This window comes from Dama dama, chromosome 30, assembly GCF_033118175.1.
Source record: "Dama dama isolate Ldn47 chromosome 30, ASM3311817v1, whole genome shotgun sequence".
In the NCBI taxonomy this organism is placed as follows: domain Eukaryota; kingdom Metazoa; phylum Chordata; class Mammalia; order Artiodactyla; family Cervidae; genus Dama; species Dama dama.
The window spans coordinates 28,255,773-28,273,157 of NC_083710.1; the positions used below are offsets into that span (position 1 = coordinate 28,255,773).

Genomic DNA, 17,385 nt, shown 5'->3' on the forward strand with positions numbered 1-17,385 from the left:
TAGTTATAAAGAAGTCTCAGTTTCTGAAATACAGAATATAAGGTACATCTGGTGCTTCACATCTTTGAATAAGATCTCGTTATCAACAAATAGTGATGAAACTGGGGGGCTGGGTTTAAGAAAATTTTAAAGTATAGAAAATAAGCACATCTGTGCAGAGAGTACTTAAAATTTTTTTTTATATGCTAAAGTATAAAGTACCTCCAAGTATAATAAAGTTTTAATTTCCTGTTTTAACCATGAGTTTTATTTAATAGGTGTTCCATTTGGTTTAAAAAATACTTCAAGTCTCAGGCCCTTAAATCTACTCCAGGTAAACCTGAAACACTGCTTTTGATAGGTTTTTTTTTTGTTTTTTTTTTTTAAGTTTTTTATAGTGCTTTTTGTTTTTTAGCCATGTATGTTTGCACATTTTAGCATTTGAAGTTCTGAGGTTGTTGAGAATCATCTAAAAGTATGATTAAGTGGATAAGTGGGAAAAAATTGGTGCCCATGTACCACACTTCCGTTGGCTCTGACAGCCCTGCCAAATTAAGAACTAGTTCCAGAGGGGAGAGTTCACAGATGCCAAGAAGAATAACTTGCCTACAGTAGTAGCAGCAAATATACTTAGAAATTAATTGTTCTGTCACAGACTTTTTATGTATATACAGAAGTATTGCTGTTTGCTTACAATAGATTTTATACATGAATAGAAGGTTTTTAGATTAAGTATGTGTGTTCTTTTCCTGAGGAGAGTATGACTTAATAGCACAGTGCCAGGCAGTGGCTCTTCAATCACTGTTGAATAGACATTCAGTAAATGTCCATTAGGTTACAGTTTGTGTCAAGTGATGAGACTTTTCTGATACGTTTTCTCAGTATTAACATACAAAGAGAAAAGGTAGGTAGAGAATTTAGTACATGTTGTGAACTTAGAGCATTCTGGGCTGTGCTTGGTCCTTTAAGGATCGCGGTCAGTATTAAGCCTAGTAGGTTGGAAATGGATGAGACTGTCTACAAGAATTGTTAGAAAAGGTAGACATGAAAATAAAGATTTGGAGACACAGAATGGCAGAGCTGTGGATTATTGGAAAATAATTATCACATCCATCCAACCTGATATTCAGAAATAATAAATCAGGAAATACATTTAGAACTAAAACTTAACTTTATAGGAAGTATAAAGTATAAAGTATACAGTATGCAGACAGTGTCAGTATTTACAGGCTCATTGCAGAATAATTATAATATGGACACTTTGGGTTAGCTTGTTTAGCCCGCTTTCCTGCATTTTGCTGTAGGAATTTTTGTAGGGATCAAGCTCAGTGTTAAAGAGTAGTGGCATTCCTTAATAGCACTGATAATAACGGCAAAAACCACCTTACAAATTATTTTCTGCTACATTTTTATTATCTGGCTAATTGAGAAAGAAACACTTGGCCTGTACTTTGTCCAGATTTACCTAACAATGAGCTATGCTGGGTGTGGAACTTTTGACCCTAGACACCTCTTTTTTGACTATACAGATCTAAGAGTTTCTCACTTGGTATTTGCTTGGATTTTGCCCCAGAACTTCAAAGTGCTTTTAACTTAAACCCCTATAGAATAAAATGGAAAAACATTTGTTTTCTGATATATTTGGAATGCATAGTTTTAGTGTTTAATGTGGAATTTTCTGGATGCTTCTTGTAAAAATTTTTTTTTATTATTTAGATTCATAATGACAGAGCTTGTAATGCCTCCAAACTAAATATGGACATCTAATACATTTTCTTTTCGGCTTTGGACTTCCTGGCTATGTTATATAAAAACCCATGCACCTCTGGGTTTGGGCAAAAGCTAGACCAAAGTTAGGGAAGTGAGCTTTTTTAACATATATTCCTCATTATCACCAGCTTTTTTTTTATACTTGCAAATGCATTTAGTGCTGTTTTGTGTTGATGTATAAACAGTTAAGCAAAAGCAGTATGTTTATTTAGACAGCTAAGTATTAACTTGAAGCAGAAAGATTTATGTTGGAGATTACTAATGTATTTGAGAACCAGAGTAATAGCACTTGAAAATTGTGTTTAAAGAGATTGTCCCTTTTTTTTTTTTTTTAAAGAGCAGGGAGTTTGTTTTGTTTTCAATTTTGTTGACTTCGTTTTCCTCGTCCCTGGAAGAATACCTGACGCATAGGGAATGCCCCAGAAACATTTGTAGAATAAGGAAATTTAAATAATCCGAAATCGCCTAATTAATTATTGCTCAAATTCTCAATAGCTCCCAGGCGGCTCGCTCATCTTTAACACTCTGCAGCAGCAGCAGCAGCAGCTGTCCCAGTTTACACAGCAGCCCCAGCAGCCCCAGCAACCCGCAACTTCTAGTCCCCAACAGCCTGGGGAGCAGGTATGTCCTTTCTCCCTTCCATGTGATAGGCTTTGTATTGTAGAATTGTGTCTTTTTTTTTGGTATATTCCAGGCCTATTTCAACTGTTTTTAGACTGTTTGAACAAACTTTTCATGTGCTGTCCTTTCTTTATTAACAATAGTAGCTATCAGTTTTCAAGGCCTATTTCTAATTTTCGGAACAGCCGTACTGAACAGATGATGTCACCTCCATCTTGCATAGTCTGAAATAGATTCAAGTGACAACTTGCTCACAGCCATACAGAGAGTGGCAGAGCAGGGATTCAGGTCCAGGTCTTTCTGCCTCTATAGGCCATGTATTTTCTACCCAATCATCATCTTTCTGTTAATAGTATTTTGTTTCTGTTAGAATAGAGAAATCCTTTTTATTGTGTAGCTTAAAACAGAAAATAGACAAAAACAAATATTCTGTATATTGCCAAAGAGAAATTGAATAAGAACTGCACTAAAGTAGTAAAAGGAACTTTACTTTTAAAATGTTCAGGGTTTTCTGAACATTTGCTGCACTTTGGAATGCTTAAAAGTACTGATTCCTGAGTCCCACCTCCAACATTTCCCTTCAGTTCAGTTCAGTCACTCAGTCATGTCTGACTCTTTGTGAATCCTTGAACCGCAGCATGCCAGGCCTCCCTGTCCATCACCAACTACCAGAGTCCACCCAAACCCATGTTTATTGTGTCAGTGATGCCATCCAACCATCTCATCCTCTATTGTCCCCTTCTCCTCCTGCCCTCAATCTTTCCCAGCATCAGGATCTTTTCAAGTGAGTCAGCTGTTCGCATCAGGTGGCCAAAGTATTGGAGTTTCAGCTTCAACATCAGTCCCTCTAATGAACACCCAGTACTGATCTCCTTTAGGATGGACTGGTTGGATCTCCTTGCAGTCCAAGGGACTCTCAAGAGTCTCCTCCAACCCCACAGTTCAAAAGCATCAATTCTTCGGCACTCAGCTTTCTTTATAGTCCAACTCTCCCATCCATCCATACATGACCACTGGAAAAACCATATCCTTGACTAGACGGACCTTTATTAGCAAAATAATGTCTCTGCTTTTTAATATGCTGTCTAGGTTGGTTATAACTTTCCTTCCAAGGAGTAAGCGTCTTTTCATTTCATGTCTGCAATCACCATCCGAAGTGATTTTGGAGCCCAGAAAAATAAAGTCTGACACTATTTCCCCATCTATTTCCCATGAAGTGATGGGACCAGATGCCATGATCTTAGTTTTCTGAATGTTGAGCTTTAAGCAAACTTTTTCACTCTCCTCTTTCACTTTCATCAAGAGGCTCTTTAGTAGTTCTTTGCTTTCTGTCATAAGGGTGGTGTCATCTGCATATCTGAGGTTATTGATATTTCTCCCGGCAATCTTGATTCCAGCTTGTGCTTCCTCCAGCCCAGTGTTTCTCATGATGTATTCTGTATATAAGTTAAATAAGCATGGTGACAGTATACAGCCTTGATGTACTCCTTTCCCTATTTGGAACCAGTCTGTTCTTCCATGTCTAGCTCAAACTGTTGCTTCCTGACCTGCATACAGGTTTCTCAAGAGGCAGGTCAGGTTTGCTCACTGTTAAATATATGAAATGTTCACCATCAGTCCTTCTGCCAGATTGCCCAGTCAAGTCTTGGCTGGATAATGCTCATCCTCTATTAGATTTCTCAAGGAGGGCGTACTTAAAACTATTTATTTTTTGGACACATGTATATGTATGGCTGAGTCCCTTTGCTGTTCACTTGAAACTATCAACATTGTTCATTGGCTGTACCCCAATACAAAATAAAAAGTTCTTTAAAAAAAAGAGCTAAGTCAAAAGAAGCAAAAAAAAAAAAAAAACTGGTTTTATTAACACATGAAGGATTATTTAGCTCAATAAAAATTCTTGATTTTTACTTTTCTTTACAAAATTGTGGTAAAATACATGTAATACAAAATTCACCATCCTACACATTTCTAAGTGTGCACTTTGGTAGCGTTAGATATATTCTTACTGTTGTGCAACTAATCTCCAGAACTCTGTCATCTTGCAAAACTAAAACTGTATACCCATGAAGGAATTCCCTATTTCCCCCTCCTTCTAGCCTTTTTTTTCTGTGGATTTGACTACTCCAGGCACCTCATATAGGTGAAATTTTACAGTATTTGTTTGTGACTGACCTATTTCATTTAGCATAATATCCAAAAGGTTCATCCATGTTGTAGTTTATCCATTCATCCCTTGATGGACATTTGGGTTGCTTCCACTTTTGATGGAAGTCTGAGGTTTTTTTTGTTTTTTTTTTTTTAGATGAATTTTGCTGTAGGTGTGAAGTGTTAAGAACTCCTCTCTGGCTTCTCTGCCCAAAAGAATTTTTTATACTTTCCATTTTAAACCTGTGATCCATTTTCAGTTAATTTTGTATAAGGGGTGAGACGTTGGTCTGGGTTCATTTATGGGGGAACTGTTGGCCGTTTGCACCAGCGCCATTTGTTACAAAAGCCATCCTTCTGAGTTGAATTACTTTTGCACCTTTGTCAGAGGTCATAGAAAATCTTAAAATCAAAGGGATCCTCTCGTGTTCTTTTTCAAAACTGTTTAGCTATTCTAGATCCTTTGCTTTTCCTTGTAAATTTTAGAATCACCTTGTCTATATCTACAAAAAATATTGCTGGGATTTTTAAAGGAATTGAGTTTGAACCTATAGGTCATCTTGGGAAAGGTTTACCATGTTTATTTGAGTTTTCTAGTCCATGAACATGGTATGTCTCTTGGCTAAAATCAGCTAGTTTTCAGCATGCAAGTCCTATATGTGTATTCTAGACTTACACCTAAGTTTTGTTTTTGTCCTTTATCCTTTGGGGGTGGGAGGGATTGTTAATGGTACTGTTTTTCATTTTCTACGTGTTTATCACTAGTATGCACAATTGGTGTTGATCTTGTGTTCTGTGATCTTACTGACCTCACTTATTCTGTTTTTTTTTTTTTTGTAGATTCCTTAGGGATTTTTTTTTTTCCCTGTAATAGTCTGCCATTTGCAAATAAGAATGGGTTTTTTCCCTTTATAATCTATGTCTGTCTGTTTCCTTCTCTTGATCTAATGTGCTCACTAGAAATTGTAGTACTGTGTTGCAAAGAGTGTTAAGCTTTTAAAAAAATATTTTGATGACACTTTATATAGAGGCAACATCAAAAAAACAAGCAGCCCTGTCAGAAAATTGGCAGACCTAAATAGACGTATCTCCAAGGAAGATGTACAGATGACCAGCAGGCACATGAAAAGATGCTCTCAACATTGCTAATCAAATTAGAAATGCAAATCAATACCACAATGAGGTATCACTTTACATCGGTCAGAATGTTCATCATCAAAAAGTCTACAAATAATAAATGGTGGAGAGGGTGTGGAGAAAAGGGAGCCTTTGGGCACTGTTGGTGGGAATGTAAATTGGTGCAGCCACTTTGCTGTACCCCTGAAACTGACATAGTATTTCAAATCAGCTACATCTCAAAAAAAAGATAGTTCTGATGAAGATTTCTAGATACCTTAGTAATTATTAATGCCGCATCAAATAATAAACCAATACGGAATCAGTTCTGAAAATTAGGTTTCCTGCTTTTGAAATACCGTTTTCTTGCTAATTCTTAATACCTTTGAAGGCTTTTCCTTGTTATTCTTTTTAGAAGACCTACTCTAATGTTGATTTTTAATAACAAGAAAAAATACCAATCCTTCCCACCAACCCAAAGTTGTGTTTTCTTTTTGTACATGTCATATTTTTTTTTTTTTTTAATTCAGGGTTCTGAACAAAGTTTGACCAGTCAGGAACAAGCCTTATCTGCTCAACACGCTGCAGTTATTAACCTTGCCGGAGTAGGAAGTTTTATGCATTCACAGGCAGCTGGTTGGTATTTTCCTAACTAAATAATGTTGAATTTATTAAAAGTATCTCTTGGGATCTCACCATTGAAACTGTTTCTTTTCTTTTTTGCAAGCAAAAACAAGGAAAAATTTCAGTTATATTTAATTTGTGAACTGTTGATTGAGACACTGAGATTTTTTCATTATTTTGATAAAGTGCTTTGACCTACATATATTAATAGCAGTTGTTTACCTCATGCTAAATTTTGTTAGCAAAATTCTGTACAATTACCCAACTTAGTAGGATGCTTCCAAGCAGTTGACTCTAGTTTATCAGGGTTATTGAGACTGCACTTTTCTAGATTGCAGTTTTTTGTCTCATTCTAATAGCTTATAGTGCATGAATTAGGACTTAATAGTCAAGTAGCAAAGCTTCTTTAAGACAATTGTAAAAAAAAATTAGATATACTAAATGACTGCTCACCACTTCTAGTAATAAATGGTGAACCAAAGATTTATCTTTAGTGAAGATTATTTCATCAATTTAAGACCGCAGTTATAAGTTCATATTTAATTAAAATCAGTAAATCACATGTCTGCGGAAACTGAGATAGTGTGTCAAGACTAATGAGTGAACTTGTGAATATTTTGAATTTTCACTGGACTTACTGTGAATTCAGTACAATTTCCAGTGTCTGAATTTGGAATAGCTACATAAAGTTCTAATTTAGAGCTAGTGAATTTCCAAATGGAAATTTATTATTAATAAACCTTTACCCTACAAACTATAAATTTCCTAAAATAGCAGTAGTGTAATTTTAATGGAAAGAACTTTAGCTCCAGACTTGCCACTAAATTACCTTGTAGTGAGTCCCTCAGATCATTGAGGCCTGCAGTTTCCTCATCTGTAGAGCTGAACTTAACCCCTGATGCCACTCCGCTCTAAAAGGTTCACCACCTTTGTTGCTAATAGTGTGGTCTGATAGTCATTGTACCGTCTTTGGCATTTGTCTACCAGTTTTGTCCTAGTTTCTCCCACTCCATTTCCTACTTGACTGGTTGTATTTTAAACATGGCATAGTCAGCATTCTGCTAGAAAGCCTTCTCAGGGAAATGGCACAGAGATGCAGGAAAAGAGGGTGCAGTGCTCTGGCCACATGCTCTCCCCTCTTCATGTCCAGGAGGTCCTGCAGGTAGTGTCCCCCTCAACTAACAGGATACTGTACTAAATTTATTCTCAAATGTCTGTGATTTGATACTTAAGATTAATCATACTGATACTTTTCTATTTCATTTTCTGTGTTGTCCTTTTCTAACCCTGGTAGCCTTCAAACTTTCTGACTGGCCTGCTTTCCCCTTCTCCTCTCTGTAGTGTTGTCTCAGCTTGGCTCTGCCGAGAACAGACCTGAGCAAAGCCTTCCTCAGCAGAGACTCCAGCTCTCCTCTGCCTTTCAACAGCAGCAGCAACAGATCCAAGTAATCCAGCAACTTCACTCTGCTTACATTTTTAAAGATACTTTGCTCCAAAAGTACTTCAAAATACCTTATTTCAGTTTTAATGTTATTGTCTTTTGAGACTATACAGTAATTGGTAAATAATTTAGCAAATTTATTTAAAAGTCTGACAACTTTAGCGAGTCAGCTTGGAGCACTGCATATATTTTGTACATTTAAGTCATACTTTCTGCCGAATGTTAAATCTTTCATGAAGTGCTGGTGGCACATTAACATACATTTTTAGATCCTTTATATTTTTAAATAGTCAGTTGTTAGTGCCAATGGTTAACTTCTTAATACTGTACTGCAGAAAAAGGCAAGTATACCAGTGTTCCTATTTGTAAATTGTCCTACCTGTTTTAGAAAAGTGTTACTCCATTCTTAGGAAGTCAGAATAGTATACTTGACTATCTTTAATTTGCAGGGTGGTTTTATACTGCTATAAACTATCATACAACACAATGGTAACTGAAGTTGCTGAGTTACTGCAATATAGACTGGCCAGGCAAAGTAACAGAGCTTCTCCTGAAGCTTAAAAAGCCCTGTCTTTAAAGCCCTCAGCAGGCTTCTGTACCACTGGTGCTGTCTGACTGTGCACTGTCTCAATGTGGCATAGTCCCTTTTTGTTACCTTGGTGCTCTCTCCCTTTCAGTTTTGTTGTTCTCATCACTCTCAGGAAAATCATCTTTCCATGCCTACCTACGTTTAACCTAACTAGATTTTTTTCCCTCTGTTTGCAGCAGTTACGATTCTTGCAGCATCAAATGGCTATGGCAGCAGCAGCAGCACAAACAGCTCAGCTACATCGTCATCGGCATACAGGCAGCCAGTCAAAAAGTAAAATGAAGAGAGGCACGCCAACCACTCCAAAATTCTGAGTCTTGAATAGTTTTTCTTTTCAAAAACATAAGAGCATTGAATCAAAAGGATTCGGAGTTTCTACTTCATTTTTGTTTTTTAAAAATGTGTCAGTATTTTACATTGCTAGATATACAAACTTTATACAGAAGTTTGATTTTTAAATAAAAACAAATAATTTTTAAATAAAAACAGGGAAATGGTTTAACAAACCATTAGGGTTGGTTTGCCTAAGTCATTGTTTTTTAAAAATGGTTTCACTGTACATAATACAGAAGTGACCTGAGAAATACTAGAAACATCTTTCAAAAAACTGTAGTTTGGTATTTATTTAGTATAAAAGGTTTGTGCACAGTGTAACAAATACAGTTTTTACAAATCTGTTTTGAAAATGTGGTTGCTCATTTGGGTTTCATACTCTTAAATACTTCATCCATCAGTTTTTTTACTTCTTTGTGTCTTGTAACCGCTCGGCTCATACAGTCTTGAAGTTTAGATCCAGTCAGTCCACTTCCACCTGAAAAATTGTGCCAACACATCATAATTACTCTTACATGACCTACATCATGTCAAGTTATAAAACAAAATTTGAATAATATAAACCAGTGATATGGTCTCAAGATTTGTAGGTTATGTGTTAACAAGACCTCCTGAAGTTTAAGAACCACTGACATAAAAGATGCAAGGCATCTTTTTTTTTTTTTTTTTTTGGCAAGGCATCTTAAGTAAATTTACATTAGGTAAAATAACAAAACATCCCACATTCCATTTGGCCCTCCCTAATGTAAAGAAGCTCGATCTGCATTTTCAACTACATGTTTAGTACTGAGATGGAAGGAAAGTGCGTGCCTGGTTTGTGAAGACTACAGAGCCTGCCTTCTTCGTCCATTACAACTGTTAAGGTTCCAGTTGCCAGATGTTCCTCCTCTTCCGTAGGATCAACTATAAGCAGAGTGCTATTTTAAAAATGAAAAGTATACATTATCAACCCATGAGACACATTTTATTTTAGAAAAGTAAATTAAACTTACTACCTGCATTTTAGCTTAGGTGGGAGGCTAGACAGAACTGGTAGAAACCAGAAACGCTAGTAGCAAGCTGAAAATTCCACTTGTAAGAATCTTTGCCCTTCAGTTAAATACACAACCTTTTGATTAACTTACTCATCAAACACAGCAAAGGAAGTTGCAACTGGATGAGTTCTAATATTCAAATAACTTTTCTTCTTTAAATTAACTTCTGCTAAAGCAGTTTCTTCATTTATAGTAACTTCAGGCAACTGTACTACAAAAAGGCAAATATGTAAAGTCAGTTTCTCACTCCAGTTAAACAGGGCATTCTATGCTTGGTTAATTTACTTTTCCCTCCGTTTAAACTTGTCCAGAAGTATTTTTTTGCTTTTAAACTTTATTTTGTATTGGGGTATAGGAGGGCACGGCAACCCTCTCCAGTATTCTTGCGTGGAGAATCCCAGAGGAGCCTGGCGGGCTGCAGTCCAAAGGGCTGCACAGAGTCGGACACGACTGAAGAGACTTGGCACTCACGCACGCAGAGCCAGTTAACAATGTTGGCAGTTTCAGGTGAACAAGGAAGGGACTCAGCCATACATATACATGGATTCATTGTCCCCCAAACCCCCTCCCAGCCAGGCTTCCACATTAATGCTGAGCAGAGTTCCATATGCTATACAGTAGCAGAAGTACAATTAAAGCAGATATGGCAGATACAAACATTGTTCTTTAATTTAGAAACATGTGGATAGGTAAATCCTCACAAAAACCTTCAGACAATTTTACCAAAACGAAACACTGGCATATAAGTAGGAATATTCCCTTTTATTAAAGTTGCTTACCATTTTTTAAAGCTGCTAACAAAGCAAAGGTACAAGCATCCAAAATGTTTCCATCATGGTTGAGGCAAATGAGATCACAGTACAAAACCCAAGCAAGCTAAAACAGAGTTGACACAGAAATTAAAGCTTTCTGATGGGTATAATGTGGTATTTGTTTCTACTCACAAACCACGTCCTTAGTTAAACAGTCAACTTTTGAGGCTCAAAGACTTAAAAAAATTTACCTTTATAAAGAAAAAAGTGAGCAAGTTTGGTAATATCAAAAGCTGACAAGTGAACATCTCCATTTCCCCTCAAGGGAGCTACAGATGTAGGAGGAATTTCCATTCTTACTGCTAAGTTAGCAGATGAGGGAATTGCTTCTGAAAATCCCAAATGAGACTCAAAATGTATCTTAACCACAGAAACCTTAATACATGAAATTTTTAGGTCTTAAACTGCTTAATAAATCAATATAATCAAAACATGAAAAGCTTCTAGGTACTTGTCAATGTAGTTCAAAGTTGTCAAAAAGACTTGAAATTTATAATGTGGATTCACCTTAAACACAGGTTCGCTGATCAGATACTATCTGCTGGAAAAAAATTTTTAAATGACTACATTATTAGCTGAAAAAAAGATTACATCAGCTTAAAAGATAGTCTCTAGCCAGGCAATGAAGTAATCAAAATTTACTGGGTTTTTTTTTCTGTGTGAACTACAGTTTATCTAGATAGTTAAGAGTTAAGAGTGATTTTAATTCCATCTAGAGACAAGACATCTGTATTTAAGGCTGCTGTGCTTTTTTAATTTTTCCCACCCCAAAAAACACTTCAGAATTAGAAACTCATGGCTTCTTTACTCCTCTTACCTTTCCTGAAGAGATGCATAAGTCTTCTTTCTGAATTATCTGTGAACTTGATTTAAAGATGAAGAGCACAGTAAACAAAAGTTCAAAAACTCTAAAATGAATGACAGTCAGACTTTATCATGATGATCTTACTTTTCAATGACATCTGCAATGAACTGGCTGGCCACTTGGGCCTCTTCTCCAGGAGGGCCAGACCGAAATCTCCAGGAACACAGAGGTGACAGATCCACGTTAGGAACTGAAAGAAACACTGCAGCTGTGAATCAAATTTCACCTCTGGTTTAGTTTTAAAGGTGTTACCCACTGCAAAGGCAAGTGGAAAGCATTATATAACACATCAGTTACATTCTTTTCCATTTTTAATGAAAATCTTAGGCTTAGATAAAATTTATTTTCTGACTTTCTCTGCACAAAAATAATACATCACCACACAGCACCCCAAGCATCTATTTAAGACTTCCTTCAATCGTAAATTATTCACAAAAGTCTTTAGGTTTCTTTCAAAGTACCCCAATCTGTAACAGTATGCTGCTGCTAAGTCGCTTCAGTCATGTCCGACTCTGTGCAACCCCATAGACGGCAGTCCACCCGGCTCCCCCGTCCCTGGGATTCTATAGCCTCACTAATCATACCAGCTGTTCTGCATTTTTAAAATGTTGGTTCCCACCATAAAGAAAAGATGGTCCAAGTTAAGAAAAAGAAAATCATAGTGGTATAAAGGAAGTGTTTATAGAAATAGAAAAGTTTGCAATTACAGCCTTGGCCTAAGAGTCAAAGGTTGATGGTTGATGACACCTGTATAAACAAAACTGATCAAACAAGTCTGACAAAGGTATTTACAAAATTCTGTACCTTGCTGTTATACTATCTTCTTTTAACAATTTCAATATTTAACAGGATTATTTAATTTACACTATCGTCTAACATACATACATTAAACTTTTCAGGACTGTCTGAAGCTTCTGAATAATTTTCAATTCACCCACTAAGATTTAACTATAATAATAATACTAAAATATTTATTAAAATCACAAAACTGTTTAACTTACCAACATATCCTTTATCAGGGGCATCTGTTGGTGGTGCTCCAAATTCCTAGAAGCATACAAACATTTCCTATGAAAGAAGCTACTAGAAAATTGTGAGGACAGCAGTCAGTCAAGGAAGGCTCTACCGTAAAGACCATCTCAGCTAGTTAGCAACATCATGAGCATCCAACGTGCCTGGGAAGGTGGGTCGGGGGCTCTGGGGACATCAGCAGCACTCGCACTAGCTCTGCCAAGGCAAGAAGGCAGCACAGCAAAGCTGACGAGTGCGCCTCAGCGAAATGACCGGAGGATCTTGGAGTTCTGCCCCACCTCTCTTCTTACTCAGTAGCCAAGAATCTGAATTTAAACCCCAACCTCAAATGAGACAATGTTAAGCCCCTAACCTGGCAAGTCTTGTGAAATGTCACCCCACCTTCACTGAGGAAGAATCTCAACTTAGGCCGAGTAACTCAAGAGTTCAGAGTCAAAGCAGAGACTTTGGAGTCAGTTTATACTGAAGTATTTGGAGAGAAAAATTTCCAGTGACTCTTCAGAGGATTAAACTGGGCAATTCTGAAAGCACCCAATGTAAGGTGCTAGAAACAGCAAGTACTCAGTAAATGGTAGCTATTACTCCCTCAAGCTTTTGAGCAATTTTCTACACATTTGCACAGATTAAATGCCATCAACGGATAAAAATACATCACCAAAAACCTCTTAAAATTTCTCAAATTACAACCAAATTCTTTAAAAATTAAAGGCAGATGAGGATTTTTTTAAAAATCGTTTCATTTCAGCACATTTGCAAATGTTCACAAATTATAATTAAGAGTCATTAAACTTGGGTTGTATTATCTAAAACTCAAAGGTGAAAACTTGGGAAATGAAAACAAACACTAAAACACCTGACTGCCAAGTCAACAGTAGAACTACAGATGTATATAACAATCTAGTAAGTATATGAGGCTATCTTAGTAACTCAAATCTTGGTAGTAAGTATATTAAACCTACCGCTTTAATTCCACAAATTACTGTAGTATTTCCCAGCTTCACTAAAGAAGAACCATCTGCGGTACCAATCGAACCTGAAAAGTATTTTTAAAAAATGAAAAAGTTTTCTTCTTTTATGTATGATATGTATGATATTTATCTCTAAATATCTAAGTTGTCTATGAAAATTTACTCCTTACTTGAGTCTTTGTAAAATTACAGTTGACCCTTGAACAACATGGGCTTGAACTATACCGGTCCACTTATACAAAGATTATTTTCACTAAACACTTCCACAGTACTACATGATCCACAGTTGGTTGAATCTAAGGATGCTGAACCTTGAATATGGAGTGCCAATCCATAACGGTAAGATTATACTTGGATTTTCAACTCTGTGAAGGTCAGTGCTCCTAACCCCCTCATTGGTTCAAGGGTCAACCAAACTGTTATAGGAATTATTCATTTTCTTGATTATGAGTGAATCATTTGACATTCAATCACAGGGCTGTTATGAAAATCTCTTGACAGAAAAATCACTGTAATCCCTTAGACATGGTAGAATTTGTCTGAAATACTGTTTAAATGGCTCAGAGTCTAAAATTTGGGAATGTCATATTGGTAAAATTGGAAAATTCCATGTTTGCAACAGAAGATTTAATAAGTGTAAGATATAGAAGGAAACCAAATCTTGCAAGTTTTGAAGGAAGAAAAGGGGAAAACACTTCAGAGTTACTTTAAATTTAACATGAACATAAAAACTGAAAGGACGCGCTTAGTTGCGCAGTCGTGTGCGACTCTTTGTGACCCCATGCACTGTAGCCCTCCCGGTTCCTCTGTCTATGGAACTTTTCAGGCAAGAATACTGCAGTGGGTTGCCATTTCCTTCTCCTGGGCATCTTCCCCACCCAAGGATTGAACCTGTCTCCTGCATTGCAGGTAGATTCTTTATGCACTGAGACATTTGGGAAGCCCACTACTGAGAGGAGACTGAGTTAAAAAAAAAAAAAAACTCTACGAATAAAAACTTGCTATTAAAAAAAATACCCTCACCTACGTTGACAGTTGTGGTTCTGAATTCACCAAGTTCTCTTCCATCAGGACGGCAATTCTCTTTCTAAATAAATATATGAAAGTAGATTACAGCTACATGTATACCTCACACAGGCCAGGGAAAACACACTGAACCTCATTAACTCAAACAAATTAATCTGCATTACTTTAAATCTGTCTTTTAAAAACTGAAGTATAATTGGCACATTAGGTATATAACATAATGATTAATACTTTTATTTGTGAAAAAAGCATATGATACCATTATCAAAAGGCATCACATAATCACCTTTACTTACCAGAAATCTCCTGTAATACTCCAGAGGTTCCACAGTTCTGAAAGACACGTGAAAAATATGAGATAAATTATAAATCAATATAAATCCAGAACCGCAACAATCTTAATAGTGGGGTGATGGAGCAGAAATCTTCAAAATTTGTAACTCTCTTATTAATTCTAGTTTATGTTGCCACATGTTGCTAATTATAAAAAGTAGCTACCTTTGCAATAACAATCACACTCAAAGACTGACTTTACTATAAGGATGGAGACCAAAACCCTAGGCCTCTTTAAAAAGAGAATTAATTCAGGTGTGCATCACTCACACTTTGAAGCAGGAATGCTTCGTTAGTAGGAGAAAACAAAACAAAACAATCACGTATTTATTTTCACTACCCGTGACTTAAATTTAGCATATTCTTCGATTATGAGCATAGGCAATAAACCACTATAATGTTAGCTGTACCTGATGGCAACCCACTCCAGTAGTCTTGCCTGGAAAATCCCATGGACGGAGGAACCTGGATAGGCTGCAGTCCATGGGGTCGCTAAGAGTCGGACACGACTGAGCGACTTCACGTTCTCTTTTCACCTTCATGCATTGGAGAAGGAAATGGCAACCCACTCCAGTACTCTTGCCTGGAGAATCCCAGGATGGGGGAGCCTGGTGGGCTGCCGTCTATGGGTCGCAGAGTCGGACACGACTGAAGCGACTTAGCAGCAGCAGCAGCAGCGACTTTAACAACCACAGATTAAATGTTTTCGTTTTTACTTTATAGTTGCCTAAGGTAAGTGTAAGATGTATGGTTACTTCGAAATTTCAGGAGTTACTTTAGACTTCGCACTAGGCCTTACCTAATAAAGTTAATTTCAAAACAGATATTTCACTGTGTCAAAAACCCAGAGTTTATACAAATACATAATCGTTTCAATATAATTGGTTTCCTTCGGAATCCTATTTATTTCATCCATTTAAAACTGGACTCAGAACGAAAAGCTATAGCCTTCCCCATAGAGTTGCCCCCAAAACGCTTAAGGAAAACCTTTCTAACGAGGCAGAATGCTTTTACACATAAACTATGGGGCAGGGAAAGCAGGGAGCCCTGAGGTTTTGACGTAACTCTTTTTACAAGATTACAAGTGTCTCTCCTGGGCAGCAAAGTCCACTACACACCAAGCCTCAGCGCTCGCGGCGGGTACCGGCTCAACAGTACTTCCTATCGCCCGCCTCACTGGGGAGAAGATGCGCCCTTTCCGTTCACTACAACCACCTTCAGTTCTCCCGCCCAACGTCTGCGTCTGCGGTGGAAACAAATAGGAACCAGGTGGGGTGGCCTCCCGCTGAAAAAACCCCAAGGGTAGAGTAGCCGCCGACCGCTAGGCTACAAACTCGCGCCCGCCAGCCTGCCGCACTCACTTGAACCCAGCCGCCATCTTCCGCCCGCGGATCTGCGCGTGCGCCCGCGCCTGCGCCTGCGTATCACCGCCCCTCCGGCCCGCGCTGCTGTTTCGCTTCAGCACTTTCAACACTGATTCTGCTACCTGATATCTAAAAGGCACGGCTGTGTGGCCCAGAGTAGAGGGAGAAGAGGTAAGGGTGGTTTCCCGCATGGCTTAGCTTCGACCACCCTAGCCAGAAGCCCCTTTTGGTTTTCTTGACCCTGACGTTTTTTGGCGAATCGGCTTTTACGGAAGTTACGAGTGTTTGTTTAGAAACAGTTTGACAGTTGAAGTGTGCGTGCTTAGTCTCTTAGGTAGAATCAGACTTTTCACGACCCGTTGGGACTATAACCCAGCAGCCTCTTCTGTCCCTGGAATTCTCCAGGCAAGAATACTGGAGTGGGAGGATCTTCCCAAACCGGGGGTGGAACCCCTGTCTCCTGTGTCTTCTGCATTGAAGGCGGATTCTTTATCGCTGAACCACCAGGGAAGCCACCATTCAAGAGTTTCAGAGAAAACCGAACTTATAGCAAAGAATCTAGTGTTGAGCGTGGAGCATTATTCCAAAGTTTCAGCGTCCTTTCCCCGTCCTTAGGCTGAGCCCTGGGCTTGCCTTCTTCCAGGTAAAAGCCTCCTGCTCGAGCACCGAAAATTTTAAAATTCTATGCTCTCGTTATCTACATCAGATTACATTACGCAGCTGCCAAGAGTGGGCTCCAAAGAAACAACGTTCTTTGTAGACTGTGTCGTGGCTCAAAACCTCCACTTCACCTCCTTCATAGAAAGGGTTGCCGATAAAACGCAGGGCATCCGATTCAATTTGAATGTCAGGTGGACCAAGAGTACACGCAAAATAGTTCATGTTATTAGTTGTTACGAGAGCTGGGGGAGAACTGGGAAAGTTTTAGAAATAGACAGTAGTGATGGTTGCAGGAAGCTGTGAATGCAATCAATGTCACTGTAGTAGACACATAAACTGGTTAAAATGGGAAATTTTGTTTTATCAGTTTTTCAAAATTAATATAACAAAAAGCTCTTAAATGGGTGAACTTTATGAGTGTGTGTTATATTTTAATAATGCTGTTAAGAAACGATCCGTTGCTATCTGAAATTCAATTTAAGTGGACATCCGTTTATTTCTCCTTGCTGATTCTGACAACCCTACTACGTTTGAACAGAGCCGATCGCACACATAGTCACGCGGTGGCGCTGTGGGCAGCGCGGGTCCCCGGGCGTGACCGGGTCTGGCCGCGAGGCGGCGCTGTGGGCGGCGGGCGCCCGGCTGGCGTAGCCTCTCTGCGGGCAGGAGG

The 17,385-nt window shown here is 38.1% G+C and overlaps 2 protein-coding genes across 14 annotated transcripts in view; one reads left to right on the plus strand and one right to left on the minus strand.

Moving 5' to 3' along the window:
* The window catches only part of SUPT20H (SPT20 homolog, SAGA complex component), a 37,759-nt gene extending 28,785 nt beyond the window's left edge, over positions 1–8,974 (plus strand). For 8 of the 13 annotated variants that reach the window (XM_061133408.1, XM_061133406.1, XM_061133415.1 and 5 more), the window contains 5 exons: positions 258–313; positions 2,245–2,370; positions 6,165–6,270; positions 7,600–7,703; positions 8,465–8,974. In XM_061133408.1, the coding sequence (XP_060989391.1) occupies positions 258–313; positions 2,245–2,370; positions 6,165–6,270; positions 7,600–7,703; positions 8,465–8,602 (530 nt within the window). In that variant the 3' untranslated portion in view covers positions 8,603–8,974. Of the gene's footprint in view, positions 1–257; positions 314–2,244; positions 2,371–6,164; positions 6,271–7,599; positions 7,704–8,464 lie in introns of those variants that run through there. The other 5 variants (XM_061133413.1, XM_061133417.1, XM_061133414.1 and 2 more) reach the window with 2 other exon arrangements.
* On the minus strand, positions 8,886–16,095 carry EXOSC8 (exosome component 8). The gene is made up of 11 exons (XM_061133419.1): positions 16,053–16,095; positions 14,655–14,691; positions 14,356–14,419; positions 13,324–13,397; positions 12,334–12,379; positions 11,417–11,522; positions 11,285–11,330; positions 10,435–10,531; positions 9,746–9,866; positions 9,432–9,538; positions 8,886–9,099 (listed from the first exon to the last, which is right to left on the minus strand). Exons 1-11 carry the CDS (start codon positions 16,067–16,069, stop codon positions 8,984–8,986), a joined length of 831 nt encoding a protein of 276 aa, XP_060989402.1. The 5' UTR covers positions 16,070–16,095; the 3' UTR covers positions 8,886–8,983.
* Between the last annotated feature and the right edge of the window lie 1,290 nt (positions 16,096–17,385).